General features: G+C 44.2%; 1 protein-coding gene across 4 annotated transcripts in view; it reads right to left on the minus strand.

Annotated features, from left to right (window-relative positions):
- The window catches only part of RTTN (rotatin), a 1,165,399-nt gene that overhangs the window by 211,056 nt on the left and 926,376 nt on the right, over positions 1-27,967 (minus strand). For all 4 annotated transcript variants that reach the window (XR_014961587.1, XM_085605903.1, XM_085605904.1 and 1 more), the window contains 2 exons: positions 26,904-27,102; positions 2,171-2,261 (listed from right to left, as the gene is read on the minus strand). Coding sequence is in view for 3 of the 4 variants with exons in the window: in XM_085605903.1 (XP_085462029.1) it covers positions 2,171-2,261; positions 26,904-27,102 (290 nt within the window). In the remaining variant the exon portion in view is untranslated. The remainder of the gene's footprint in view (positions 1-2,170; positions 2,262-26,903; positions 27,103-27,967) is intronic.

Here is a 27,967-nt window from a genome sequence, read left to right on the forward strand (position 1 = left end):
CTCTAAATCTAAACTTTGAAAAAGAGCATTCAATTATTCTCACTTTCATCTGTGAAGGTAACAATGGGAATATAACCAGCAGCAGTGGAGACTTCTGCATAGCTTTGGGAAAGTCAAAAAAGACAACCTAGATGGTGTGGCAGGTGACCATGACAGACGTTGATCGAAAATAACATAATAAGGGTAATCATGTAGAAAGGCTATACACCAAAGTGATCAGCAACTGATGCATTAAAATTGCCAATTACATACTCCCAGTACGTGTGTTCAATTAAAAAGAAGATGTCCATTTGAGCAATCCAATAGAAGACCAAGTTACTTACCTTTGGCAACGTCTTAACTGGTAGAGACTCGATCTAGCCACAGATTCCTCACCTTAGAATATTCCCCAGACATCAGACCAGATGTGGAAAATCTTGAGCAGTACTTTTGCACACCGGTAGGTGGCGTCAATCAGCTCTAAGGCGTCTTCGTCTATGCCGGAGATGACATGCATGGTGCCTATATAGGCACCACCCCAGGTCGCTGACATCATCAGTTCTTATCTTTTAGCGCCATCAGCACAGAGAGCTACCTTAGTTCATTTTTTGGGTGATTTTTTCGACCTTTTGTCAAAATTCTTTTGAGCTTAGCTCCTAGTGTGTTGTAGTGATGTCCCCTAAAAAACCTGTGGAATTTAAACCTTGCGAATCCTCTCACAGGCAGATGTCTGTGACAGGCACCCAACTGTTTGCCTGTGGTGCCTGGAGTTGGCCCACGACTCCAGGGCCTGCGTGGACTGTCGAGCGGTGAACCCTAAGGCCTCAGCCTGAACCTCGCTAGCCGTATTTGAAGGGAAGGAATTTGTGGCTAGATGTCTCTATCCGATACAGTAAAATGACGCTTTAACTAATTACATAAGCAATGATAACATAACACTGATTGTGCAAAGCACATCTAAATTGTTTCAAGAACAGGACTAATTTCAAGATGTGTGCACAAACCGTTCTTATCTCTACAAAACTAAATGATGCTCATCATTCAAAAAACAATCATAAAGAGAAAAAAAATGTTTCTCAACTCATCGCCAATGCTTCGACAAGTTGAAACCTAGAACTACTCATTTGGTATCCTTGACTGCAAACCTGCCTTCACTGATTGAACTAAATCTGTGGGTGTTATTCTCGAAGGCCAAGAGGGATTGTTTTCAGCTGCAACTTCTTTGGGGTATTAACCAGACTATCTCAGAAAAAGACCTCAAGATTCTTGTTTAATCTCTTATGTTGTCTAGGATGGACTTTGGAAGTTCTCATTTGACCAGTGTTCCCAAAGTGTACTAAGAACCACAGAAAGAGTTGCAAGCAGCAGCATGCCTCTTCTCTGGAACTAAAAAATTTGACATTAACACTTCAATGATTTCCATTGAAGCCACAGCATACAAGACAGCTTACATCAAACAGCATTCTTCACACCTCTGTCCTTCGATAACTTTCATAAAAGTTGAAACTGTATGGTGGGCCTAGAACAAAACGTGGCATGGATACACTGCTTCTAGAACCGCCTGCAAAGTGCAACTGGAATTTGGAACTCTTCTTCCAGGCATAATGGCTACCTTAAAGGCTGAAATTAAACTTTCAAATATACTTTTAGTGTGGCTTCAGTTAACTTTCGCCTTCGGATGTCTGCCTCTATTTCAGAGTTGTTCTTTTACCCATTGTCAACTCTTTTCTGTCATCTTTCCCTGTCCCTCTCTCCAACTTTACACTGTGTTCTTCCTCACTATTTCTTTCCCCACCTTGTCAACGTTACACTGCTGCAGTAGTGTAGATTTCCCATACCATCACGTTTCATGACCTCTAATTATCAGGTACTCTCCCCAATTTATATATCCTTAACTTGGATTGCATTGCATGTCTATTTCTTTAAGAAATTGTATCTGTGTTACATTTAAGTGTCACTTAATTAACATCCCGCCTTGGCTGCAAGCCTTCAATTAATGTATGCTCGTATTTGCATTTCTCCTTACTTTGCCTTGATTTGTTTCATTTTCACATGTCACTTTCTCATTTCTGATGTATGGAGCTGTATCTCCTTTGAGCCAAGTGTATGCTGCATACAACTGCATGACTTAAGTAAATAAATATGCATGCATCAACAAACAAAAATATATAAAATATAGAACTCCACTAACCTGAGACTTTACATTTTCTGTATGATGAGGCGTAGGATGTAAAGCTTTTAAATCTAAGGCACATCTTTCAATAAAGCCAGCACTCACAATGCTGAAAAACAAGAACCACATCAAAGATGTTTTATTGCCAGATATAGTTTCTACAGTACAGTCTAAAGGAACGCACAGGCCCAAATGGTTTTAGGTTGCAGCCACTAATGAGACCAGTCAAACCCTTCCCTATAAAATGTGAAGAGACAGCGCATAAAAAACATGAAATCCTAGACTTTGTCATGTTACGCTTTAGGGGAAATTGCATCAGGTTAACTCAGGAAAAACCATAGGACACGTAAACATCATGAAAAGATGAGCCAAGAACCACCTACAACTTACAAATAAATCATCAGAAAAAAGTTCATTAAAAATAAAATAGTTATCAAACAATCAGTACGAGCTCATTCATAAGTCAGGAATTCAGAAGTAGTGTAGATTTTAGGTCACCGTCCTGTTTCTGCAGCTTTAGAGCCAGAACAGCACCATTTGTTTTGACGTAGTAATGTTTAAAGTCAGACATGGCTAGAAACTGACTAATACGTGTGTCTAACTTGAATCTCTTACTTAAAGTGGTCCCGCAGGCAAGTTGGTTCACTTTACAGTTTGCCATGGATTCAAAAGGTTTGTGCATTAATATTATGAAAAACCAGATTTGAATACAATTGAGCAAAGTGTTCAATCAAAGGTATAAAAACAAATTAGCAACATAAATTACTATAACGTATATAAAAAAAAAATCATCTGATACCACATCTGAAGCAATAAAAACGAGTAAGCAATTTATTCATTTTGTGCGCTTTAATTGAAAGGCTATGATGATTCACTGTATGGTTGCTAAATCATACATAAAAGTATTACTCTCTTGTTAAAAACCTTCTGGTTCCAAAAATAGGCATTATCTAATTGCGATAGATCTGTGCACCTAAAAAGTAATTCCACAAGAAAAAAGAGTTCAAGTCAGCTGTTGCGTGGAGGAAGGAAGATGTAATGCTTTTAGAAGATGAATCTCCATCACTGGAATTTTCTATTGATTAGTGAGATATTTCACCACAAAGCTAGAAATCATGAATGAAAAAATGAAAAACACTGAAAATCTGTAAATAGAGCCCTGGGGAGGGTTATTTTCTACATTCAGATGAGCTTATGTTCTCAAACTACCTTCTAATCAAGGACACATTATCAACACTACACTACAATGAAGGAATAGCATGAAAACCAATGGCAAATAATTTACAAAAAAACACCTTTAAAACTAAGTACGTTCTTCACTAACGAATCACTTAAAGATTCAAGTGCATTTGACTAGAGTAGTAGGTACTAAATACAGGAGAGATACATAAAAAACGCACCAGTTGAACATGTATCTGTCTTTGCATCTTTTAGCAGCAGTAACGGTTGCAGAAGGTGCGTGGGTACTTCAATGTGACTTCCTAGCAGATTTTTTTTCAATGGAGTTTTGACCATGAAGACAGCGTAAGTGGTTCTCCCACGGGTCAAGTGAGTGGTAATCGGTCTGGCAACTGCATTTTAGCTTTTCTGGGATGCAAATTTGATGCAGACCAGCAATCATACATCCAGCAACTTGCCCATTGACTTTGGCTACCCTGCCCATATTCATTGAACAGTTCAGACTGTTATACCTGATGCTCAGCCAGTGCGACTGGAGTGAGGAATGTTGGCGTGTGGTGATGCTGTGGAATGTTGGATGTGAGAGAGTCCGTTGGAAAATGGGCTGAGCAGCAAGTAGGCTGCTCCTGGTGGGGCTCTCGATCTTAACATCTTAATAAAGTTTCTTACCCTTTCTACACCTGGACTATTGGACATTCCTTTTATTACTACAATTTGGAGACGATTTTAAAGCGGAACCTACGTGTGTGAACTGATAGAAAGAAAAAACTATGGAAACAAAATCTACAAGAAACAAACCTGAAGAAACTACAAAAATAATAACTTTAAAGGATACTTAAGCAACCTAAAAGTACAGAGAAAGACAGTATTCCCTCCAGCCCCACCAGTGTCCTGTTCCACCGGACAGCCTACTAGCCAGGGCATACTTGAACTAAATACACTCTTACTGACTTAATTGGAGTCGACCTGCGGTGAATTGAGCAAGATCAGTGGGAAAAAAGAAAAATTGTATTTCAAAGAGCTGGGAGCTTGTATGCTGTTTACATTCAGCATATGTCATGAGGAAAATCTTACATAATACTAAGGGACTCTGTGTTACTTCGGTACAATTGAAGAGAATTAGCACTGCTGATGAACTACGTGTTGCGAGTGCCTTGCTGTGTTACATCAGTACAAATATAGAGAATCTCCACTGCCGGTAAGTGCATTGCAGTTTGTTGTAAATAGGGACTTGCCGGCACGGTTGTATGGCATTGAAGTGGGCCAAGTGACGCTGGCCATTACCGGAGTGCGGCATTTGAACTGGGCCGCAAGATGCAATGCTCATGTTCTTACCTTAGTCTTGGGTCAAGCAGTGGTCCTGCGGGATGACATGCAATGCTTCTCCGATGCTGCCCAGAGACTTCGGCTGCTCTTGGATGTTTGGCGAACGCACGCGCCTAGAGCCACTCGGCATGGATCTTCGGTATGAGCCGCCATCTCTGTTTTTCAGAGTTTTTAGGTATCGCCTGAGACAGCGCTTTAGCGCTGCTCTGGCGAGACTTATAGTAAGCGACTTTTGGAAGTGGAAACAAGTGCATTTCAGGCCGCCAACTACAGTGCATGTGCTCCGGGCGCGCGCACCATTTGGCAGCCTGAAAGCATTCGTTTTCTTTCAGTTTCGCTTTGATGTTTGATCACGATTGCGATCACTTTCAGTTTCGCGGCCGCTTGTTCTTGTTTTCACACTTCCCGTCTGTATGGTGGAGCCAACAACATAATGATTAAAATGCGCACCCCGTGTTCGCACATTGTCAAAGCTGGCGGTTTTTGCCTTTAAAGGGGCACTGCTGTGTTTTGACTTCTGAAAAGGTTTACAAATCTCCTTTAAAAGCATACGTCGTTTGTTTGTTGTGCGTCTTCCACTTTATAAAACAAACCTATTCTAGTTAGTATTCTTCCCATTCTAATTCTTCTCGCTAGTGCTAATATCTCGACATATACTTCACGCTTTGTCTTCTTATGGTCACACAAAAACAGTTCCATAATTCTGACATCTTACTCTGTTGTCAGGGCTACTGTGCAAGAGCGCCATCTACTGGACTCAGACATATTTTAGGAGCTCTTCATTTGTGCAAAACCGAACTTGAGTTGGGACTAGTTTACATAAAATTTTCACCGGGCAAATGTGAATTCGTTTTGGTAACTCTTATAATGAAAACATTTTAGCATGTTTGAGGCTACATCGACTTTCTCTGTTTCTTAATAATACAACATACGTGGAATTACTTTGCTTCGTGATTTTGAAAGCGAGGTATTCGTAAACCATTGCTTTTTCCGTTCACTCTGGTGCAAGAATCTATATGTAGGGCAGACTTTACTAACATTTAGCATATGCAATTGGCACTTAAACATAGCCACCATACTTCTGTAGATTATATTTTAAATGACCAAAACATTCATGGATGCAGCTTTTTTCTTTGTAAATAGTGACAAAAATGATTACAATCGCGCCAGGCGGGTACTCGCATGCATCCGTGCTATTTCTCAATACACTGTCCCTTAGAAAGATATGGAAACGAAAACATTTTATGCTCTCATTCTGCTGCTCGGCTCTTTCTTTGTGCATCTCCTGTCTTCCCCCTCATAAAGTTGGTACTAAACATAAATTTGTAGACCAGCCGGCAGGCTTTTAGTCACAGCCTTTGGTTTATGGTGCAATAAGACTGGAAATTGTCGTTTTCGTGTTTTGGACATTATTTGCCACGAAACAGCAATACTAAGGGGGTAAGGCTGGTGACAGGGTTAGAGTTTAACATATTTGGCTCAAAACGGCAGAAGCTTTGGTTTTCCAGTTACTAGTATTGTATTTTACCATCTACCGTGCAGTTAATGGTGCATTTATTTCTACTAGTCACTCTCAATTATTTGTCGGCTCTAGTCACCTGACCTGGGTGAAAGGGCTGCACGTGCTCTTCTCCTGGGAAAAGAGGCTGGACTCACTCTGAGAGCCCTGGTAATAGTAAACGAACGATCTGTGTTGTTGCTGAGGACTCCCTGCTCTGTTCTGCTTGTCTTGAAGAATGTGCTTCCTTGAGATAAGCACAAGTTTTATGGGGTCCCTTTGCTCGACCGAAGAATTCCTTGTCTTTGCTTTTGAAGTGTAGTGGGGGCGGGGGGTTTATGACCCCTCTATCCCTTTGCTTAGCAAACTTTTTGCAGGCATGAGCTGCATCTGATGTCGCGTTAGAAGTTCTAGAGCCCAGATATTTACTCTTTGCGATAAACAAACAAGCATTTGCAATGCAATAGGTCTCGCATTTATACGAGTTTGAGCTATTGGCACTGTAAATGACAATGCTTTTTATTTAAGTTTGGTTTTTTTAAAACATAAATAAAAGGCACTGTCATTTACAATGCCAATAGCTCAAACTCGTATAAATGCGAGACCTATTGCATTGCAAATGCTTGTTTTGCTAGTCACTGCGGAAGCTTCAATATTTCTCTTTGCACCGAGATTGTAAATATTATTTGGGAACTGTTACGGATGGTGCTCAGTGTCACTGCAACGTGGAGGTATCAAGTTGAAGTTTTTACTGTATGCTCCGGAAATGACTTTCCAGGGCTGTCGGAAAACACATTTTCTAGCCTGACTTGTTCATTATTTTAAGTGACGCGGGGTCAGTTTGTATTATGGGCACAGCCTATTCTGCGACACAAGGGCATCTACGACATTTTGCATCATTACTACTTCCTTATGGCGGTTGAGTACGAGGACCGTACTGTGCTTCGGGTGAGAGGTCGCCCATCAAAGTTTTTCTTTTTTCTTTTATGTATTCATGCTGCATCTGGTCATTATGGTTTGCTTCCAAGTGTTTTTGCCACATTGAACATTTTGTGCTTATTAATTTATAGGCCTTATCGTTGCCTAATGGTATGCTTACTTTATGCTGTATTGTACAGTGTGTAGTTACGGGTTAGTTATATGCATAGTGCATTTCCTACTTCATGATGTGCTGTTTATGCCATGGTATTCTGCTAGGGTTTTCTCTTTTATTGATGAGTGTGCTGTTATGTATGATGTATGGATGGATTGAGCATGTTAGTTGCAGGTGAGCTGCAGATTATATGAGTAGCTCATAGGTGTCATATTTTTCCCATAAAATAAGCACATTTAGATGATTGTTGATGTTTTCTTGGGATGCCTATGAGGGGCTAAGCCCCCCATTTTGTATAGGTGTTTGTTGTTGTATCAAGATGACTGTGCATGTAAAGGTCACTTATTTCTAGGTTCTATGGTAGAGATGACGGTGCTTGGATAGGTCACTCATTTCTAGGTGTTACGGTTGCGATGACTGTGCCTGCATACGTCACTCATTTCTAGGTGTTATGGTTGAGATGACTGTGCATGTATAGGTCACTAATTTCTATGTGTTACGGTTGAGCTGACTACGCGTGGATAAGCCACCCCTTGGTGGCATGGTGTATGAGGTTTAGTCACCCGTTGCTGTGTGTTGTGTGGGTCATCCTTTTGCTTTACGTTCTGTATGGGTAATTGTTGGACTTGGCCCTTTTTGCAGGGTCATCCCTAAACTTTTTGCCTTCCTCCTGCATTTTTTTCTGACCTGTTGTTGGCTGTTTTATGACTCTGGGCACTTTACCACTGCTGTTCAGTGCTAAAGTGCATATGCTCTCCCCATTGTAAAATGTATATATTGGTTGGATTCCTTGATTGGCTTATTTGGTTTACTATCAGACCCCAGTAAAGTGCACCAGGAGTGCCCAGGGCTTGTAAATACAAATGCTGCTGGTGGGCTTGCAGCACTGGTTGTGCCATCCACAGACGCGGCCTGGTAAAAATATGCCTAAGGTCTGCCATTGCAGAACCTGCGTGCAGTCTGGTATTGACATGCTGACTGGCAAGTGCACCCACTTGCCAGTCCCTAAACCTTCCCTTAACTTCATGTTAGTCACCCCTATGGTAGGCCCAAGGGCAGGGTGCATTGTAGCATAAGGTAGGACAAGCCCTGATGTGTGTGGCATGTCCTTATAGTGAATTACAGCCATTTTCGATTTTCACTATTGTAAGGCTACCCTGTTCTCATAGGCCAGAATGGGCTGTTAAGATTGTTACATCCTATGATCCTAACAGGCCCAGGAAACATGGTAGAAGATCGAGTTTAGTATGCCTGAACTCAGAATAATAAGGTACATCTTTTAGTAAGGTTTATTTTAATATTCTGCGTTTGCAAATGCCACTTTTAGAAAGTTGGCCTTCGCTTGCCTAACCATTTCAGCTCGCCTCTGCGTGATATGTGTCTGCTGTCTGGCTTGTGTGAGTGACAGGGCTGGGGAAACCCAGATGGGCAGGGCTAGGTAGCCTGGTGGTGAATAGGAAGATTGACATATAGATGGGTGGGAGGAGTACACCTGGACTCTGAATAGGGCTGTGCTCTGCCACCACAATGCTGGCTCCGCCCCCTGTGGAGCATCTGATAGCTCTGCCCTGCACCCTGAAAGAAGAACCCTGCATCGCATCAACAAAGTGCTCCAGAACTGGACTGAACTAGGCAAGGGCCCCCCTGGCCTGAGAGAACAAAGGATTTGTGGTATAAATGTAGGAGCCCTGCTCCTAAGAAACTAGATCCTGTCCTGCCAAGAAGAAACCTCTGTCCGACCTGAAGGAACTGGAAAAGATGCATGGAGGAGTACTGTCCCTGACCTAGGGGAATTGGCCTGCAGTGGTTGCCTTGCTGCTGAAGAAGAGCAAGAAAAGACTCAAGAAACTTTTATTTGACTTGTGCGTGAGCTTGCCCCCTGAACGAAGTCCCAGGACCAGTGGACTTCACCGCCGTGAAATCGCCTTGGAAAATGGACCGTTTTACCCGCATCTTCGACTCGAACTGCTGCGTACGTCTCGCTGATCGCAGTGTACCCCCTAAAAGCTGGTATCCCGCTGTTCGGCCCGAACAACGTGACTGAGGCCCCTCTACGAGCCATAGCTTGCACCGCAAAGGAAGGTATCGTCCGGCCTGAGCAAGCGACTAACAGGCCCCTACGAGCCGCAGCTCGCACCGTAACGGAAGGACTGCGAACCGTACTTGCTACTATCCCCTATGAACCGTACTGCCGGCGTACGCTCCTTTCCCCTGCTTTGGAAAGGCTGCGGTGCGTACGGTAGTCGCGTACGTTCCTCTGTGCGGAGCGTACTGTTCGCTTGTACCCAGCGCTTCGAATCAAGATTGCCGATCTCATGGTATGGCGCGAACGCCGCGACGCACTTTGAACGCACCGTACCTACGCACCATCCCCTGAAGCCCTGCACGCCCAAGGTCTAACGTACCGTAGTATGCATCGCACCAGGAGGACAACGCACCGTACATCGCACTTGATGTCAGCGCAGCATCCGTGACGAACTTGCCAAAAGTAAAGGTACTGTGCCTGTTCGCACCATAGGGTGTACGCTTCATCCCGAAGCACCTACAGTGCGTGTGAGACCCGTTCCCTACCGTGTACGAAGCGTACGGACAGGAACGAAGCGCTCAGAACTTTAAACCTACGCTAAAATCAAGAACTCTTTGTTTAATAAGTATTGTGGGCCGTTTAAACGTTATCTGGTCTTGTGCTAAGCCTAAAATATATATATAAAGTATTATTTTTCTATATCCCAGTGTGGAGTCCATTTGTGGGGTTGTCACTGAGTTACTGTGTGTGTGTTCACAAATGCTTAACCTGAACGCTCTGAGATAGGCCTTGTCTGCTCGCTCCAAGCTACCTAGAGGGTGAGCAGGGGTTATTGTTGGAGTGTACCCCCCTACACTAGAGGAAAGATTCCCTGCTTGACACAAGTACCTACCTGTGCCAACCAGAGAACCCGAATTCTAACACTGGTGGTCAGCGGTGAGGATTACGAATTTGCATTTGTGATACATACACAGTGATTGGTGAACGCCACATAGTGAAGGCAGACCAATAGCGCAACCACTTACTTCTAATTCGCATTTTTGCTGGAAATCGCCGGTTGTTAAAGAAATCATGCCTGGTTCAGTTGTTGTGGAAAGGGCAGCATCCCTCATCTCTGAAACTGAAGACGTGGAATGGGAAGAAGAGAGATTGAAGAGCTACACCAAGGCCCAGCTGAAGGGCTTCTGCAGAAAATTCAAAGTCCCCACTGTTGGATGTAAGCTCAAAGTAGATCTTTGCAAGGCGCGGAGGGCCTGGATGGAGTCAAGAAAAGACTCTGATGAGGTGGAGGAAATTGAGCAGGCAGAGAGCATCGCTAGCTTGGTCAGAGGCCTGTCGCCAGAGGAGTTGGCCGACAGGAAGGAAACCAGAGCTCATGAGATAGAGATGGCGAAACTAAATGGGCAACTGGAGCTGGAAAGAAAAAAGCTGGCTCTGGAAAAAAAGAAAATGCAAATGGAGCATGACTTGATAATGAGGAAGCTTAACTTAGAGATCGGGAGGCTTGAGACCATGAGTGTCTCAGTCCAGCAACAAGAAATGTGTGTAGCTCAGAGATTGAGCTTTGCTGAGTGGGAGGAGGAATCCAGCTCAGATGGTGGCAGCAATATTGAATTTTCTAGTGCTGAGAGAGTAGTACACACACCCAGAGACATGGCACCTGACTTGAAGGAGGGGGTTAACATACACCAGGAGGTTCAAGGACATGAGGTAGCTCCAGTAGTGCGCAGTGTCCCTTAGAGGAATAGGGTAACTGGCGCAGGGGTTCATGGTCCTAGTGGTGGGAGGGACACTCTACTGACTCTAGATGAGAGGTGCAGGGAGAGGGGTTCCCCCAAAATTGAAGTCATGGTATGTGAGTGTGAAGACAGCTCAGAAGAGTGTGGGTTGTGTGACAGAGACAGTCAGATACTGTCTTGCCAGTCTCAGGAGAGTGGTGTGGAGAACGTGTGTGAGGCACTGGATGGTGAGGTGAAGGATAGTTTGGTTAACCCTGCTAGGGGGCTGTGTGATCCAACTGTGGGAGAGCATATTGTAAGTCCCTGTTTTTCAGAGCTATGCCAACACCTGTGGCAGAGTGAGTTCTCTCACCGCAGGGAGCTCACATTGGAGACAGACCTTTTGGTGGAGTCCAGAGGGTATGGAAAGGCATTGGGGAGTGATCCCAAGAAGAGTGGTTCAGGTATCTTCAAACCCAGTGTGGTGGAAGTGGCTCAGAGTAGCCCAACTAGGTCCTGTAGTAGTGAGAGGGGTGTAGGGCCTCACGCCCTGTCTTTAAGGGGAAGGAGTGAGAACGGGTTATGTCCCGGTAGTGCCCAACCTCAGTCTCAGAGCTTGGATGGTTATTTAAAGGAACACCAGGTGGGGAGCCTAGTCTGTCCTGAGAGGCTGCCCGGTGTGCGGGATCCCCTAGTGTGTGGTGAACGGGGAGTGTCTGTAAGCAGGCCTCCCTCAGTTCTGGTGTCTGGCAGTACCGCTCCAGTTGGGAGGGTGCAGAAGTCCAGATTGAGCGGTGAGAGGGGGAAAGAGTCCCCAGTGGAAGAACCAGTGGGTCAGGGGCCAGCCAGAAGGGCTGCGTCACCAGTGAATGACCATGGTGACACCACTTCTGTCCTGGGGGATCTTCGTACACTGTCAGATGGACAGGGGTCGGGAGATCTGCGCCAGGCAGACTGTCACACGACACATGAGTTATGAGTCACCCTCAGGGGGGGCATGCGTGCTCCCCGGGAAGTCCTGGTGCGCCAGGCGAGCGTTCAAACGCATGGGTTGGTCCCAGGGTTGGGAAGCCAGGTTCAGGTGTTGTCTGACCTGGAGGGTGGGACAACTGTAATCAGTGTCCTGACCCATATTGCTTCTAGGGGTACCATGCCAGTTGGGAGGGTGCAGTACTCTGGAAGGGGGTGCAGAGGGAGGGAGTCCTCGCCTCTGACCCCGGTGCAGCCTGAGGGTTTAGACCCTAGGTTGGAGAGCCAGGTTCAGGTGTTGTCTGACCTGGAGGGAGGGACATCTGTAATCAGTGTCCTGACCCATGTTGCTTCTTGGTGTATCACTCCAGGTGGGTGGGTACAGCCATCTGGAAGGGGGTGCAGAGGGAGGGAGTCCTCACCTCTGACCCCGGCTCAACTGAAGGGTTTAGACCCTAGGTTGGAGGGCCAGGTTCAGAGTGTCCCCCCTGACCTGGACGCCCAGTTGCAGGATAGAACCCCTGAATTGGTGGGCGAATTGCACAGGGCACCGGCCACAGGTGCCCTGGCAATTCTGGAAGGGGGTACCACTCCAAGTGGGAGGGTGCAGAGCCCCAAGGAGGAGGACCGGGTGTGGGAGAGGCAACCCCAGTCTTCGGTACAGCTGCAGGGTACAGGCCTGGGGCCGGTGGGACAGTGCCAGGATGTCATACCTGACCTGACAGGGGGGAGAATGGACAAAGGTTGCCAAGCACCTGGGGCTACTGCCCCCCGCTCCCTGGCGCCACAGAGGTTTGAGAGCCCTGAGAGGCATAAGGCCTGGGTCTCATCCCGGACTACTGTCAGTAGCCACTGTGGCATTTTGCTGTCTGTCTGTTGGGACACACCTGTGAGCCAGTTAAGGTTAGGTGCTGCACAGGTGGTTTCCACAGGTGAGGAGAAGGGTTCCCCATGGATTGGCTTGGTGGGCCCTGAGAGTATGGACAGAGGGATTCCATTAGGTTCAGATTGGCATAGAACTGGAGTCTGCCCCTGCAGTTGCGGGCCAGGTCCTTGTTCTATCGCCCCAAGCAGGGAAGACCATCACGGTGGTGATTGGTCTGCCCTGCGTTTTGGCTGGAAGGGGGTAGTGTTGGACTTGGCCCTCTTTGCAGGGTCATCCCTAAACTTTTTGCCTTCATCCTGCATTTTTTCTGGCCTGTTGGCTGTTTTATGACTCTGGGCACTTTACCACTGCTGTTCAGTGCAAAAGTGCATATGCTGTCCCCATTGTAAAATGTATATGTTGGTTGGATTCCATGATTGGCTTATTTGGTTTACTATCAGACCCCAGTAAAGTGCACCAGGAGAGCCCAGGGCTTGTAAATACAAATGCCGCTGGTGGGCTTGCAGCACTGGTTGTGCCATCCACAGACGCGGCCTGGTAAAAATATGCCTACGGTCTGCCATTGCAGAACCTGCGTGCAGTCTAGTACTGACATGCTGACTGGCAAGTGCACCCACTTGCCAGTCCCTAAACCTTCCCTTAACTTCATGTTAGTCACCCCTATGGTAGGCCCAAGGGCAGGGTGCATTGTAGCATAAGGTAGGACAAGCCCTGATGTGTGTGGCATGTCCTAATAATGAATTACAGCCATTTTCTTTTTCACTATTGTAAGGCTACCCTGTTCTCATTGGCCAGAATGGGCTGTTAAGATTGTTACATCCTATGATCCTAACAGGCCCAGGGAACATGGTAGAAGATCGAGTTTAGTATGCCTGAACTCAGAATAATAAGGTACATCTTTTAGTAAGGTTTATTTTAATATTCTGCGTTTGCAAATGCCACTTTTAGAAAGTTGGCCTTTGCTTGCCGAACCATTTCAGCTCGCCTCTGCGTGATGTGTGTCTGCTGTCTGGCTTGTGTGAGTGACAGGGCTGGGGAAACCCAGATGGGCAGGGATAGGTAGCCTGGTGGTGAATAGGAAGATTGACATATAGGTGGGTGGGAGGAGTACACCTGGACTCTGAATAGAGCTGTGCTCTGCCACCACAATGCTGGCTCCGCCCCCTGTGGAGCGTCTGATAGCTCTGCCCTGCACCCTGAAAGAAGAACCCTGCATCGCATCAACAAAGTGCTCCAGAACTGGACTGAACTAGGCAAGGGCCCCCCTGGCCTGAGAGAACAAAGGATTTGTGGTATAAATGTAGGAGCCCTGCTCCTAAGAAACTAGATCCTGTCCTGCCAAGAAGAAACCTCTGTCCGACCAGAAGGAACTGGAAAAGCTGCATGGAGGAGTACTGTACCTGACCTGGGGGATTGGCCTGCAGTGGTTGCCTTGCTGCTGAAGAAAAGGAAGAAAAGACTCAAGAAACTTTTATTTGACTTGTGCTGAAGATCTCCAAGGGCTTGTGAGTGAGCTTGCCCCCTGAACGAAGTCCCAGGACCAGTGGACTTCACCACCGTGAGATCGCCTTGGAAAACGGACTGTTTTCCCCGCATCTTCGACTCGAACTGCTGCGTACGTGTCGCTGATCGCAGCGTACCTCCTGAAAGCTGGTGTCCCGCTGTCTGGCCCGAACAACGTGACTAAGGCCCCTCTACGAGCCGTAGCTCGTACCGCAAAGGAAGGTATCGTCCGGCCTGAGCAACCCGACTAACAGGCCCCTATGAGCCGTAGCTCGCACCGTAACGGAAGGACTGTGAACCGTACTGTAGGAAGGTGGATATCTGACTATGGTTACCCCCAACTTTTTGCCTAGTGTCTAGCTGGTTTTTCGACTTAGTTGGCCTGAGATCCTGCCATTCAGGGTCTCAGGCTGTCTGCTCTCTCTTTAAAATGGACTCCATGTACCCTAGGTACATACACAATTGGTAAGGATCACCTTATTGGACCCTGTACAGTGTACCCTAGGTTCCCAGGGCATAGGTGTACCCTAGGCCTCCCAGGGGCTGCAGCATGTATTATGCCACCCCTGGTCTGGCCTTCCAATCAGACACAACTGGCTGATCACTCAGCTGGGGCAAGGTCGTGTAATCACCCCTTGCTTAGATATAGTATACCTATATCTACCCTTAAAATAGACCCATGTGTACCTATCAGCCACTCCTATGGCAGGCCTTAACAATCCTGGAGGCAGAGTGCTTGGTAACATGTGAGATGGTGCTCTAGCATGAGCTGAGCCTGTCGGCAGCTTTCGGAACCATGTCCTTATAGCTGTTCTATGATATAGCCTACCATATACTCTTAAAGTGCCTTATAATCTTAAACGGTTATGGTAACTATGGTTTGGCTTTATCAAAACATGTCGTGTAAGGTGTCTAACACTTTGGAATAATACCCCCATACCATTTCTGGTGATGAGGATATTATTCCCCCCTTCTAGAGGGAGAGACATGTTAAAATCCTACTTTGCTGTTTACCTCTAACCAAAGCCTCAGCATCATAAAATGGATGCTGCTGCCACAGACACGAGTCTGACCTCCTGCTGCTGGGAGTGATCCCGGCAAGGGAGGCTTGGACAATAGGTTTCCTGCTTGGGGAGGTGCTAGCACCTCCCCAGACAGACTTTAGTGTATTGGGGCAGGGAGGGCTGAAAGGTATGAGACATGCCTGGGGCACACAAGGTGTCCCATGCATAGTCCAGTTCAAACCGGTGCTGGGGCACACCAGTCCCAGTCCTGGCGCGAAACTGGACAAAGGGAAGGGGGTGTAACCACCCCCCTCCCAGGTCCCACCCATAAGGCGTAACCTAGCAGGCAACCCAGCCCCCCAGATTAGTATAAGTGTGGTAGCTGGGCCCCAGGAAATTAGATTATCCTGAACCTGCAACTTGAACAGAAACTCTGGACCTTCGACATTCGACGAAAGAAGAAGACTGAAGAATCTCCCTTGTGGCCAAGGAGTGGCTACCCTGTGCAAACAGGCACCATCAAGAGACTTACCCTTTGCTTTGCTGAAGTTCTACGAGGGACCGACTGCAGAGCCCGACCAGAGCCTGACTTCCAGACTTCTCCGACCCTGATCCACATCCACAGCCGAGCTGAGATCCGTGGAGGCGACGGGAGACGTGGGACCGGCTACCTGGGAAAAGTGGCGAGTATCTTCCAGCGCAGCTTCTGAGGCACCCTCGAATTTGTGCAACGGGGATTGAGAAGCCCCAACCCCAAGCACCATCTGCACCGAAGATCAGCCCCCCACACTCCACGAGTCCTGCGTGGGGCCCTTCTGCATTTTCCTGCTTGCCGCGTCAGTCCGGTTGCTTGCCCGTTGGCTAGCGGCCTTTGTGAGGACACACCTTTAAATCTTCACTGCTGGTTTGGCTCCTCCAGACTGGCTCCCGCTTCTTTGCAAAAGAGAAGCACCCCAGACCTTCCTGGTCTGCACCAGAAGCAAGTTCTCCATTCTTCGTGGGTTCCGCTTGCCAAGGCTTGGTGAGTCCTAGTTCGACTCCGACGCCGCCGACAGCAAGAGCCTTCGTGGGACAGCTCGCCTCCTGGTCCTGGTCGTCCTCGACGTCTCCTGGTACCCGTGGCTGCTGCGACAAGCTTCACCCTTCACCTGCAATCTTCACGACATCGCCTGGTTCCTTCCTGGTTCCACTGGCTAGTGACCTTGACTCTGTCCCTTCTGCTTGCAGGTACCCATCCTTCTTGATCCCGGCCTTGGGATCCACCGGACACTCTGCACTGACTGCCTGTCAGCAACTTTCCTTCAGGTATCCATAGAAGTCCACGACGAAACCCGACGCAAGTTCACACCTATGCACCCGCAGCCTGCGGGCTAGGTAACTTGGGTACTTCGGTGCTCACAAGGGTAGTGACTATCCTAGGGTCTAGTTTCCGAGTCTCGACTTTCTAGCTACTCCAGAAGTGTCCTAAAACTGCTTATTTCAGAACTGTACTATTTCTATCGATTATACGCATTACGCGTGAGTGTTTCCACTCTGCACCTGAATCCCGTGGGCCTCCCACTTCCTAACTGTTGGTAGTGTAGTATAGCCCCAGCGATTCCCTAGGCCTAGGCCTATTCTATTTCCGTGACAGTGGTCCTTATACCACTTCTTTAGTATATGGTTTGCGTGGCCCCTAGGGCCTAACTGTATTACTTACCTGTGTGACTTAATGTATGCTTGAATAAGACTGTGTTGTACTTACCTCAAATCTCATAAAGAGTGCTGAGGGTTTGACTAGAATAAATACACTTTATTTTATATATATATATCTGTTGTGGTGTCCTTTCATTTGGTATTCAAGGGATTATACATGGTATCACAGCTGGCTTCACATGCCATTCAGAGTTTAGCCTAAGACTGCTCTTGACCATGCTACCACTAGGATAGCTGGTCTATAAGGTTGACTTTACAACCAATCACCATGAGGGTTGTTTGGACTGATATAAGGTGTACACTAGAACTAGTGACATCATACATCAGGCCAACTTCTCACATTGGTGAGCAGCGGTTGGGATCTGAGCAGAGAGTAACAGGAGAAGTGTCTTTTGGTTATCCATTAGTCAAGGACATAATGATCTAATATTTTTAAAGATAATTATTTCAAGATAATTTTCTGATAATTGTTTTCACAAATATATAGGTTGCAATGGAACTTTATGAGCACTATGCCTACACCTATGTACATATAATTTCTGTTATGACCTTTGTTAAGCCGATGCTTCATGTTCAGCTAGCACGACGGTTACACACTCAGGTCCTGTTGAGCCATAGATTGTTATATGTTAGCATTGAGTAACTTTGCTTTACTAGCCACTGCGCCAGACACACAGGCTATTTTAGCCATTTGTCATGCTTGTATTGATTCAGATATATCGTTATTAATACACAGCACGCGCCCATGTTAGGTACTCCCAACATTTATCATCACATTGCCAATTAACAACAACAGTCTCAGACAGGCATTTACTTTACTAAATATTATGCCAAATATTATGCCAGATACTCTGGCATTTCACAGCCGTTTGTGACTCAGAATTCTGTCTTTGACACAGCAGCGCGGCCAGGGAGGTTACGTATATCTCTTCTTTCAACCTGTCTTGCCATATATATCTGTATTTACATTAAGTATGCGGACAAGCATGTTGTTTGTAAATTTATCTGCACTGTTGGTCATTTTAATGTTTATTACTTCATTATTTGCACTTATGTTTCCACATACTGACCTTTGCAAGATGGCGGCTGTTATTATTCGCACAGTCCTGTTTCGACTCTTATACCTAAATGTGTCATGTCCGGTGTATATAGTCGCAAGATGTTTTGTTTTGCACGGTTTCATGTGAGCAAGGCTGCGGACGCAGTCGAAACGCGTAATGAAATAAATCTGGTCACTATCACTTTGTAGATCTGTCGTTTACTGGCCTGAGAGCGCACGTAACTTTGGATTTTTGGAAATTTGATTGCCAGACGCTTCGCTGGCGTGTACGCCACTTTCCAAGGGGCTAGCTGTCCAGAAGGAGCTGTTGCAACTTGGATATATATATATATATATATATAATCTACTGGCGGTCGCCAGTAGATAGTTATAGTTAGGACCCTGTTTCCATAGGAAAACCGCAACATTCTATTTGGAATAACTTTGGCGCCGGTCGACGAATCCTCGCGAATTTTTCAAAACTAATGGGGCGCTACGCTCCGCTCCTACCCTGAAAGTCTCGGGGGGATTCGTCAAGCGGGGGCGGAGAAAAAAGGGGGGTCCCAAAACGCGTTTTTCCCATGCATTTTTCCATAGGACCTTTAGACACAGCTACAGCCCGAACGGCTGAACAGAGTTACTTGAAATTTGGCAGAGAGGTAGTCTACAGGTCAAGGAAGTGCCTTTTGTAGGTCTGGTGTAAATCTGTTCAGTAGTTCCTGAGAAAATAGCATTTAAATCAATATATATATCTGTGGCAGCTTACGGTAAGCTTACCGTGCGCTTACGGTAAGCTTACCGTACGCGTACGGTGCCGTGCGCGATTCTGATTGGCTGATAGATCTTAGTAAACATTCGAATCGGTCGAAACCAGGAAGCGGCGACCGCCATTTTCTCTCTCGCACTCTGAGGGGGGGGGGAGGAAAAACAAAGATTAAAAACATGTTAACGGACTGTTTAGACAGCTCCTAACCACCTTGCCTTGATTAAGGTGTCACAAAAGAACCCCCCAGGCAAAAAATTCAATTTAATTTTTTTTCGAAAAAACGCCGATTACGCTTACCGTATGCGTACGGTAAAAATTAATTAAAAAAAAAAAATTATCCACACTTTCCCCACCCGGTGTGCAAAAGGTGCCCGCAGGGCACCTTTTGTGCTTGGCATAAGTACTAAATGAGCATTTAATAGATTACCTTTCACAACGAAGCGCATAATATGTCCTCCATGTGCGGACGGTGCGCGAAGCGCATCGTGCATACATGGCCCATCCAGCGTAACGTGGGCACGCGGTGCGCGTAGCGCACCGCGTGCCCACCGTGCGTGCACGGCACTAACTGCGTAAAGTGGGCGCGCGGTGCGCGAAGCGCACCGCGTGCTCACTGTGCGCGCACGGTGGGCAAAGCGCACCGTGCGCGCACCGAACGAACTGCGTTAAGTGGGCGCGCACGCCACGAATGGCGTAAAGTAACTTAGCATTTAAAAAACCGTACAAATTCACTGAAAAAACCATAGGTTTCACACACGTTATAGTTAGGAATTAGCATTTAAAAAACCTTGGAAATTCACTGAAAAAACCATAGGTTTCACACATGTTATAGTTAGCTGGACATTTTACTCATAAAAAAACCAATGAAATTCCCCCGTTATAGTTAGTGCAGGCAACTATAACTCACGCGACCGCAATCCTCTGCTGATGACATATGTGTCTTTATGAAAAAAAAATATTTGTAATATATGTATAGCTAAAATTTAATGGAAGAAGACATGGGCAAATAAGTGTCTAAATACAGTATTAGCATCAGCAGAGGATTGCGGTCGCGTGAGTTATAGTTGCCTGCACTAACTATAACGGGGGAATTTCATAGGTTTTTTATGAGTAAAATGTCCAGCTAACTATAACATGTGTGAAACCTATGGTTTTTTCAGTGAATTTCCAAGGTTTTTTAAATGCTAATTCCTAACTATAACGTGTGTGAAACCTATGTTTTTTTCAGTGAATATATATATATATATATATTGGTGTATGTTTTACAGGACTAGTCCTTAGTTGCTGGTTAAACATGCATTAGAACATAAGAATGGTTCCGCACACAATAATGTAATTGAGCTAAATATAGAAACAGTTATCAGTCTTAATATGCACACAGAAGGATTATAGATTCCACGACTTATCTTTATCCAAGAAAGATTCTTTTTTGTGTTTGTACAAAGATAAAATCCAGTAGCCGACGCGTTTCGTCCTGAAAGACTTCTTCAGGGCTCCACAATATGACAACGTCTTATTCCATTTCTGATTTTGTTAAAAAAGATTTCATTCCAATGGATACAAAGATATGATGTGTCTCTATCTTGTAACGGCTTGATAACCGAAGAGCTGTCGGTACATCGATGCGTCTGATTCAAAACGTTCTGGCTACTGAATTTTATCTTTGTACAAACACACTAAACAATCTTTCTTGGATAAAGATACGTTGTGGAATCCAAAATATATATATATATATATATATTTGTCAATTCCTCCTTTCGCAACACCAGCCGGTGTTGCTGCAAGACACGGACACAGGTATGCTGGTACAAGTATTTTGCTCAGTTTATTTCCACTCAAACTTCAATCCGGTTCTGACGCGTTTCGACCGACACAGCGGTCTTGATCACATGGTTTACACGAACAGAACGTGGTGCTTTTAAATCAAATGTGTGACACCTTACGTATAGACATGAAAAAAATACTTTACGTATAGGCATAGAAAAAATACTATCGCTTTGTTGAGATTCTCTCTCATAGGAATATACCAGGATAAATCCTGTACACTATTATAAATGACAATTTCCAGAAATGTACTATTACAATGAATGTATCCATATACAATGAAAAAAGGTAAAAACAAGGTAGTTTGCTCAAATGCGCAATACTAGTTGGTATACTAAGCTGAATGGGGAGATGGACATAGGAAAAACTTCAATTTCCAATGATGTGCAAAATACGCAATATATGTGCAAAAATACGCTAGATGGAAGTATATGTGCAAATACAGCAAGATGTGCAAATCTGCTAAAGAAAATGTGCAAATCTGGCAATCTATATATTTGAATGTGCAAATACGGCTCAATATACATAACCCCCATATGATGTGCAGAATATGCAAAGCATATATTATAAACCAACATTATATCCTAAATGCATTATACATGGAACAATTCTAAAATAAGTCTGGAAAAATAGGAAAAAAAACCCTATACTCCTATACTTAATGTCTAGTAGAGTCACAAAAAGATGGCACACAGATAATACTGTAAAAGCACAACTAAAAACACATAATGTGTGAATATGTGTAGGCCGCGAGGAAGCTTATAGATTAAAATACCCGTAATATCTACTCATAAAACTAAACTCCGGTGCACGGGAAAGATATGAGATGTCAAAGTTACTCCTCTCACATCTTCATGACTATAGAAAACTCATAGTGATGTAACTGTACATACAAATATTGGTAGACCAAAGGGAAACAGAGAGAGGACCCATATGTGCACATTATGCTGATGAACCCACAAATTTGCAATACTCAATACTGATCTTAAAATCTCATAAAAAATGGTGCAAATCTTCCCCATTGTTCAAACCTCCTGGTATACGGGTGTCTAGCTCCAGTATATATTTACACTCCAATTGCCTAAGGGTTTTTTCACGATTGCCCCCTCTCTTTTGCTTAGGTACCGAATCTATAATAAAGTAGCTCAGACAGCTCAGATTGTTGTTATGGCAAGCTTTAAAATGTCTGGCTACTGGGTACGCAAGATCGGAGTTGACTATAGCACGTAAGTGCTGCAGAATTCTATTGTAAGCTTGTAGCTTTGTACTGCCGACATATTGAAGTTTGCATGTACATTGCAATATATAAACCACATGATCAGTGCGACAGGTATAATGACCCTTCAAATATTTGGGCTTGTCGCTGAAAGGTGTCATATAGTGGTAGGTGTTGGTTCCAAACTTACAAGCTCTGCACGAGGAGCATTTAAAAAATCCTTTTGTGGGAGTAAGCCAGGTGCCTCCTACTGATACTTCCGGACTACTGGAGACCAGTTCGTCCCTCATAGAGAACGCACGTCTATATGTGACGGTAGGAGTATTGGGAAGTACTGTCTTTAGAGTGGGGTCAGTCAACACAATGGGCCACTCTTTACAGATTATTTTTTTAATTTTCCGGGCCTGTCTGCTGTAGGTTGTGATCAATCTCATTTCACTTTTGCTCGAATCGTTATCAGGAGCAGTACTGGTGACTGCTGGAGTTTCCTGATTCGCGGTATTTTTGACTACCAAAAGATCATCCCTATTTCTGAGATTTGCTTTAGTCATAGCTTTATTTAGACTAAGTTCCTCATATCCACGCGCTAACAGCCTATTCTTAGCATCCAACTGATGTTGGTCGCGCGCTGCAATAGTGCTACATGCTCTGTGGATACGCAGGAATTCCCCATATGGAATACTTTTTATAGTGTGTTGTGGGTGGAAACTCTCTGCGTGCAGTACCGTATTTCCTGATGTCTTTTTACGAAACAAACTAGTCTCCAATACCCCGTCATGAACATGTACCGTTACATCAAGAAAGTTGACCACGCTGGTGCTCACATCTACTGTGAATTCCAGATTCAGGTCATTATCATTGATGTTTTTGGCAAATTCAAATGCTTCATTTTCCGTGCCCTTCCAAATGACAAACACGTCATCTATGTAACGCCACCATGCCAGAATGTTGTTCGACCACTGTTTCACAAAGCGGGTCCTAAGGACATGCTTCTCCCACCAGCCTACATGTAAACATGCATAGCTAGGAGAGAAGCATGCCCCCATCGCCACGCCTCTCAATTGTTGAAACAACTCACCATTAAACTGAAACATATTATTATTAAGACAAATACGAATCATTTTCAATAACATGTTGTTGTGGTTGTAAACCTCAATGTCTCTTTCACCCAAAAAATGAGCCACAGCCTTTAACCCATCTTCGTGAGCTATACTAGTGTATAGTGCTGTGATGTCCATAGTCATAAGAACAGCATCAGAAGGCAAGTTTAGATTATTCAATTTATGTAAAAAGTCCATGGTATCTCTTATATAGCTAGGCAAGTTGATCACTAGTTCCTGGAGGAAAAAGTCTATGTATTTCGAGGTATTCTCAAATGTACCATTGATTGCCGATACTATAGGGCGTCCTGGAATCGGTTTGACTCCCTTATGCACCTTGGGGATGAAATATATACTCGGAAGAATCGGATACTCCTTATTCAAAAATTGTAGTTCTTCCTTGGTAAGCAGCCCTTCTTTATGCCAGATATATAATTCATCTTTGTACTGTTTATTAGTACTCTCAACCAATGCTCTGGGTATCCTACGATAGCATTCCGAGTTGTTGAGGTGACGGTATGCTTCCTCCTTATATTCTTTTTTACCCCATAGGACTACGTTACCTCCTTTATCTGATTTATTGATAATGACATTGCTGTTTTCCTTCAATTTGGACATCAACTTGAAATAGTCTCTCATTCTTTGGGTAGGTTTTGTCTTGTTGCTTAGAGTCTGGTGCTGTAATTTTTTTAGTTCATCAGTGACTCTCTCTTGAAATACGTCTATGGAATCACGCGGCATAGTAGGCATGAATGTGGAAGCCGGTTTGAACGGACTCTTGCAAGATTTGGAAATGTTAATCCCTTCATATTCTGCCACCTCCTGTGTAGCACTTGTAACTTCCTGACCTCTACCCAGTGCATTTAAGATATTGATGGCTTGCATGTCCGATGCCACTAGTCCTCTGGTGTTATTCTCACTCGTACTCACATAACTTGTGGGTGTATCTAGTTCAGATCTCTTATTAGACTCTTCAATCAATTTGTTTTTAATGGTAAAGTATTTTTTTAATTTAATCTTCCTAATGAACTTGAATACGTCCACTCTCGTATGCACATAGTTAAAGTTGCTTTCTGGGCAGAACGAAAGGCCTAATGACAGTAGTTGTTTCTCCGCCGTATTCAGTTCGACATCCGTAAGATTAATGATAGTGTTGTCACTTACTTCTTGTACTGTCTCCATTGTTGTCCACGACGATTTCGCCCTCTTGCACTTCCTTCTTTGCCGCCTTCTGATGTTTCGCTTCTGGCTGGTTGTGATTGCTGCTGACGTGGGCGCAGGGTCTGTTTGCGTTGCATGCGAACATAATCCAGTTCTTCTGCCAAAGTTAAAAGCCCAAGGTCCCCCGCTTCGTTGCTTGAGCTTGGGTTGTCCGAATCCACCTCACTGGTAGTTGCGCTAGTCATGGCGCTACTTTCTGTTGATATATTAGAGTTCGCGTCATCGTCAGCCTCAGGTTGATTACCTAGAGAAGACATAGGTGCTGTTGTAGTTTTGCGTTGTCCACTTTGATTTTTGCGTAATTTATCGAACTTGCGGGCAAACGTAAACACCTGTCCTTGTTCATAATCGCCTTTGTCTCTGGCAAATTTATAAGCCTTCCTCGTTTTGATGACAAATTCTTGTTTTTTTATGCGATCCTTCATTTCATTAATGCTTTTTTCAATGAGGTCCTTATTCGCTTGGAATTCTGGTTTATTGAGTTCTTTTTGAATCCGGTCGATTTCCTCCATATTGGCTGCTCTGTCCACTTTAGCATATTTAATTAGCAGGCATACTAATCGCATTGAGGCTTCCAGGTTGCTCTCAGCCCACTCTTTGAGAAGCATAGGATTGGGGCTGTCAAAACTTGGCGCCAACATTATCCTTAAGCCCCTCGGTATACGGCCCACCTCATGATATTTTTCCAGCGAGGTAATTTCCCACCATTTAGTCATTTCGCTACGGCTGTGTTTCTCCAGAGACTTCAACAAGCTTTTTACATCTCCGTTTTCCGAACTTTCATTGGCATTGGTTTTGCCACTCTGTTTCATAGCGGGTAAATTTAAAAACAGCTCCTCTGCTGCCATCTCACGTTCTCTGATGATATCACTCGACATGTTACCGTGAAGTTTGTATGCTATCAGAGTCAATATTACAAGCACTGCCGAATATTTGATATCGACAGTCACCCAGCACCTCACTCCTGCAGTTTGGCACGTATCTGAACTTACTGCGTGCTAGTCGGCAAGCAAACCAGGTCCTCCGACTCGTATTTCCTCGCCTTCTCGCCTCGCTGTCAGACTCTCAATGCCGGATGCAGGGGGCCGACTTCCACATTGCTCATGGATGAGCGCTTCTCCAATCCGACTCCAAGTCCGTCGACCTGCTTAGTCGTGAGGGGTCCGTGTTGTCGAGAAGACGTCGATTCCTCGAATATATCAATTCCTCCTTTCGCAACACCAGCCGGTGTTGCTGCAAGACACGGACACAGGTATGCTGGTACAAGTATTTTGCTCAGTTTATTTCCACTCAAACTTCAATCCGGTTCTGACGCGTTTCGACCGACACAGCGGTCTTGATCACATGGTTTACACGAACAGAACGTGGTGCTTTTAAATCAAATGTGTGACACTTTACGTATAGACATGAAAAAAATACTTTACGTATAGGCATAGAAAAAATACTATCGCTTTGTTGAGATTCTCTCTCATAGGAATATACCAGGATAAATCCTGTACACTATTATAAATGACAATTTCCAGAAATGTACTATTACAATGAATGTATCCATATACAATGAAAAAAGGTAAAAACAAGGTAGTTTGCTCAAATGCGCAATACTAGTTGGTATACTAAGCTGAATGGGGAGATGGACATAGGAAAAACTTCAATTTCCAATGATGTGCAAAATACGCAATATATGTGCAATATATATTTGTATGCATATATTTTTGTATATGCTCCGGGGTCCCCGCACGTGGGCAGGACTATTCTGTGCTTATGATTATTAAGGAGTATCCCCTGGAAGAGAAACAACTGTTCAGTGTCTACTTATTTATTCTTTACTCTTGGAGGTGGAACAACAACAGAAAATCATTTAAAGCAGACTGAAGGAGCATGAACCACAAGCTGTCAGTGAGAGGCAAGAAAACTGAAAATAAGCACATATATCTGATGGGCGTTTTTGTGTTTAGTTAATAGAGTACTCTAACCGGTGAAGTAAAATAAAGTTGGATCAGAAAAGTATAAAGGTTAAAATTAGGCCATCCTTGAAACCCAAACTAAGTATCTAAGATGGGCTGTAAAAAACACACAAATATAGGGGTCTTTTAAAAATATCTGGTTTAAAGAAATACATTTGCATCTCTAAATAAGATAGTGTAACTGAGAAACTGAACAAGAGCGTTCCTGTACCTTAATCTACTTGTGTACTTAAAAAGTATATTATTCTGCAGAAGGTTCAATTAAATTCATTTAAATTATGTTGTTGCTTTGTGCCGGATAGCCCAATAATTTGGGCAATGTGTATTTGAACATTCATTTTAGAGTACGTGCACATGTTAATTTGAGACCCCCAATTAACATGTACAATTCTGTTTAACATTAAAATAATCACTCATAGGTACTGGTTTTCTGGGTCCATAAAATCACTGACTACTAGCCTAGTCAAGCTTCCTGTTTTGCAGACAATCTACTATGCAAGTTTTCATCCAAATTTGTGAAAGGATTGTAGAGCCATTTTTTTCGTTTGATCCTCGTATTTCCTACTGAATATTTACGCTTTATATTCATAATTATTTTTTAGCAGGTGAGGGTGCAGTGGTTAAGGTTCATGGCGTAAGTTTAATTCATTGTTGATGGTGGGCACACAGTAAACAGCCTACAACAGCATATGATTACAGACGCCAGTATGAGAAGAAATCTTACCTGTTAAGAGCTGTTAGTGTATGAGTTTGATGAAGGGAAAATGCAGTCTCTTTGGGAGCCACAAAGAGCAAATTGTTTAACAGGCTGCAAACTGAAGACATGAGTGGTGGTGTCACTATGGCATACTGCTCATTCACAACAGCTGACAGTCGAGAATGTTCTGGGCTGGGAGATGGAGTTGATATAATATCATTGTGACCTACAATTAAAGATTGAAAAAACACACTTTATCTCATATTCAAACACTTAGTACATTTTTACATCTGATTGAAAAAAGATTTAAAAGAGAAGTAAAACCGGTCTAAACAAATTAATTGACGATTGAAGTAATTTTCAATACAAACCAGAGAGACAGTGATCATTCTCAGAAGCATAGTCCAAATCCACTTATGAAGGATTTGCACGTTGGAAATAAATCTATATCTACTTTTTAGCTTCAATAGTTTTACAAAGAAAATCAAATAACTGTATCTACATTTTAAGCACAATATGAGAACATCTAGGTTTTGGGATGGACGATATGCTCACCATACAACGCCACATTGATGTCACTATAGAATATTTTTTTCCCAGATACAAATTCAGTCAAAGGTACTCTATAAAATCACAACAGAAGACCAGCTGATAATTATTAGCATCATATATGCTTGACTAATGTTAGAAGCTGGGTGGAAGGGCAAAACTACATGATTAGTTGGCTGCAAAATGCTTACGGGTTGTGATATGGCCTGGGCCATGTCAAGCCTTCTCTACCGCTGTCTGTCTGCATTCTGGACATGTCATGAGCTCTTGATTCTTATATGAAGCTGTATTCAATTGATAGATGGCACAGGAGATGGTTGGTGGTAGGCTAACTGTTACTACTGCTGTCACTACCTTGGAATAAACCTTGAAGCTATCATTGAGAGGCGTACTTCCTTATTTAGGATCTTAACACTGACAACGAGCACCAGAAGACAGGCAATGAAGAGGACTATCTACTTCCTAACAAACCCATGATCTTCATTTTAATTGTCAGTGAAACAAACCAGTCATTGAAATCAGCTATTGCTTGTCACAAGCCA

Source organism: Triturus cristatus, chromosome 5_1 (assembly GCF_964204655.1).
Source record: "Triturus cristatus chromosome 5_1, aTriCri1.1, whole genome shotgun sequence".
Taxonomy (NCBI): Eukaryota; Metazoa; Chordata; class Amphibia; order Caudata; family Salamandridae; genus Triturus; species Triturus cristatus.